Source organism: Sinocyclocheilus grahami, unplaced genomic scaffold (assembly GCF_001515645.1).
Source record: "Sinocyclocheilus grahami isolate Dianchi unplaced genomic scaffold, SAMN03320097.WGS_v1.1 scaffold146.1, whole genome shotgun sequence".
Classification (NCBI taxonomy): domain Eukaryota; kingdom Metazoa; phylum Chordata; class Actinopteri; order Cypriniformes; family Cyprinidae; genus Sinocyclocheilus; species Sinocyclocheilus grahami.
This window is the reverse complement of record NW_015505325.1, coordinates 1,666,743-1,669,024: the sequence shown is the minus strand read 5'-3', so window position 1 is coordinate 1,669,024 and position 2,282 is coordinate 1,666,743. Positions and strand designations below refer to the sequence as shown.

The 2,282-nt window shown below is 41.1% G+C and overlaps 1 protein-coding gene across 1 annotated transcript in view; it reads right to left on the bottom strand.

Annotated features, from left to right (window-relative positions):
- LOC107591816 (potassium voltage-gated channel subfamily C member 4-like) overlaps window positions 1-2,247 on the bottom strand; it is a 28,543-nt gene extending 26,296 nt beyond the window's left edge. Inside the window, exon 1 of the mRNA XM_016281077.1 lies at window positions 1,048-2,247. Within this exon, the coding sequence (XP_016136563.1) occupies window positions 1,048-1,665 (618 nt within the window). The 5' untranslated portion in view covers window positions 1,666-2,247. The remainder of the gene's footprint in view (window positions 1-1,047) is intronic.
- Between the last annotated feature and the right edge of the window lie 35 nt (window positions 2,248-2,282).

The window sequence follows — 2,282 nt, the reverse complement described above, 5'->3', positions numbered from 1 at the left end:
TTTTGAAAGGTACAAATATGTACCACGAACATACTTATTTGAACACTTTAGGTACTATGTACCTTTAAGGTACTTATATGCACCTTATAGGGGTAAATAAAGTAACTATTATCTAAAACAAAATTAATTTGTCAAATAGGTAGAAGCTTAAAAATAAAGGTTCCAAAAGCGGGGTTTCGCAGCAATTCCATGTAGAAGAACCATTTTGGACTCCCCAAAAAACCTTTAGGTGAACATTTCTTAAAATAAACTTGTTTTTTCTTAGTGTGAAGAACATTTTAAAGAACTCTTCTTTAGAACATTCTAAATAATGTTTTTCCATTGTAAAGAACCTTTTCTGCAAAGGTTCTGTGGATGTTAAAGGTTCTTCATGGAACCACAGACGCCAAAAAAAAGAAACTTTACTTTTAAAACTGTAGTTTTAAACAAATGAAATGCCTGTCCAGCCTCAGAGGTCTTGACCTTTGCAACTGTATCCAATATTTTTTTTTACATAATGTGTTAAATTGATATTCAGTTAATTTGTTACGTAAAACTATTTTAATGTTTGACTACTTTTAATGACCAAATATTTAGCTGTATTTCACATTTTCTGTTATGATTTTTATTTTTCCTTCATTACAGTTTACTACTATTACTACTACTAATGATAATCCTTAGAAATGTGACACCCAAGAAATGACATAATTTGGGCCCTTCCCTGAAATAAAGGTTCATTTTGACATTTTGAATGCTTTCTTTGTATAAAGAAGATTGGAGATCAAAGCAGATCTAAAAGTTTCATTATAGGTTCTTCAAATAATTGTTCTGGCTTCTGAGTTCTTTAAAGCAATTACGGAACAAAAAGTAAACCTACCCACATTTATTACGTATACTGTATAGCCTGTATTGATACAATGAACAGAAATAAAACTGCTCAAGTGATTTTTAGTTTGACCTCTGATAAAGGTTACGCATCTCCTCCTCGACCATTTGTTGAAAATGAAAACAAAATGTAAAGGTCTTATTTTCCCCCCTATTCGTGTAATGTGCATTCTAATATCTTACCCGGGCTGCACGCGAAGAATATGGATCTTCAAAGAGCGCCCATATTTTTGGTTGCCAAACTTCACAGCATCCCCTGGAGCGGTCAGAGTTGTCCTCAATTCCGAAGCGTCTGGGCATGTCCTGGTCATCCTCCGCATCCTCCGGATCTGGTGGTTCGAAAATATCAAGCGCCTCTTCTGCGTCCCTATGCTGGCGGTAGGTCATCCAGCAACAGGGCTCCACGTCCGTCTCATCGATGCCCCAAAATGCCAACTCCTCCTCGAACAGAGGGCCGCACACATCCGCAGGGCAGTGGAGCTTGCCAGTCCTGTAGTAGTTCAGCACATAGCCGAATATGCTCGGGTGTCGGTCAAAAAATAATTCGCTGGAGGTGGGCGTCTGCCCCGTGTCTGCGACCGGGTTCACCTGGTGGTCCGAGTCGGCAAGCCAGGCGAGTCTCGTGCCCGGTATGGTCCTAAGGGTGCTCCTGTAGGTTTCGTGGCGCGTGCCACCGACGTTGATAATGATTTTGTCCGAGTTTTCGCCTCTGGCCATCTCTTCCTTCAGACATGATTTGGAAGGAGGTTTGTTGCCTGACTTGCGCCCGCGGTACGACGAAACACACACCGAGCTGATCATAGATTTAGATAGAGAGGCTTTTACCGAGTAACTCTTGGCTTTCTAAACCTGCGCAGCTGTCGTCAGTTATGAATGTCGAACAACTGTAGAGAGTTTCCGCCGTCAACATGACCATCAGAGGCGCGAAGAACCACCTGTTAACGGAGAAACACTTCTAGATTCTCCGTCTATGGGTGGATGCTTGCGTTGTTCCTCATTCATGGGCACTTCGACACGATAGTAAACACCAAAACACGAGCAAACCGTCTGCGTATCACGAGCGAATTGAACGCGCACGCTTAGGCATTTCTCATTACATTTACAAAGAAAAACTTTGAAAAAAATTAGTTCGAATAAAAGTCAAACTACTCTACGAAAACATCTCTTTCAAAACTCATGTCACCTTGTCGTTGAATGAGTAAATCACACTCGGCTGTCACCTGCGCGCGCATTATTCCTTATCACAACGTGAGTTTAAAATAAAAACGCATGCGAAAAACGTTTGCGATGTTAACTTTTTGATTGTCCATCTATATCAGGCCAAATCGTCTGTTGCCGAAGGATGAGACGGTATCATCAGTTTGTCGGAAAAGATCTGTTGCATCTTGTGACAGTCGACACAACCCATGGGAGGAGGA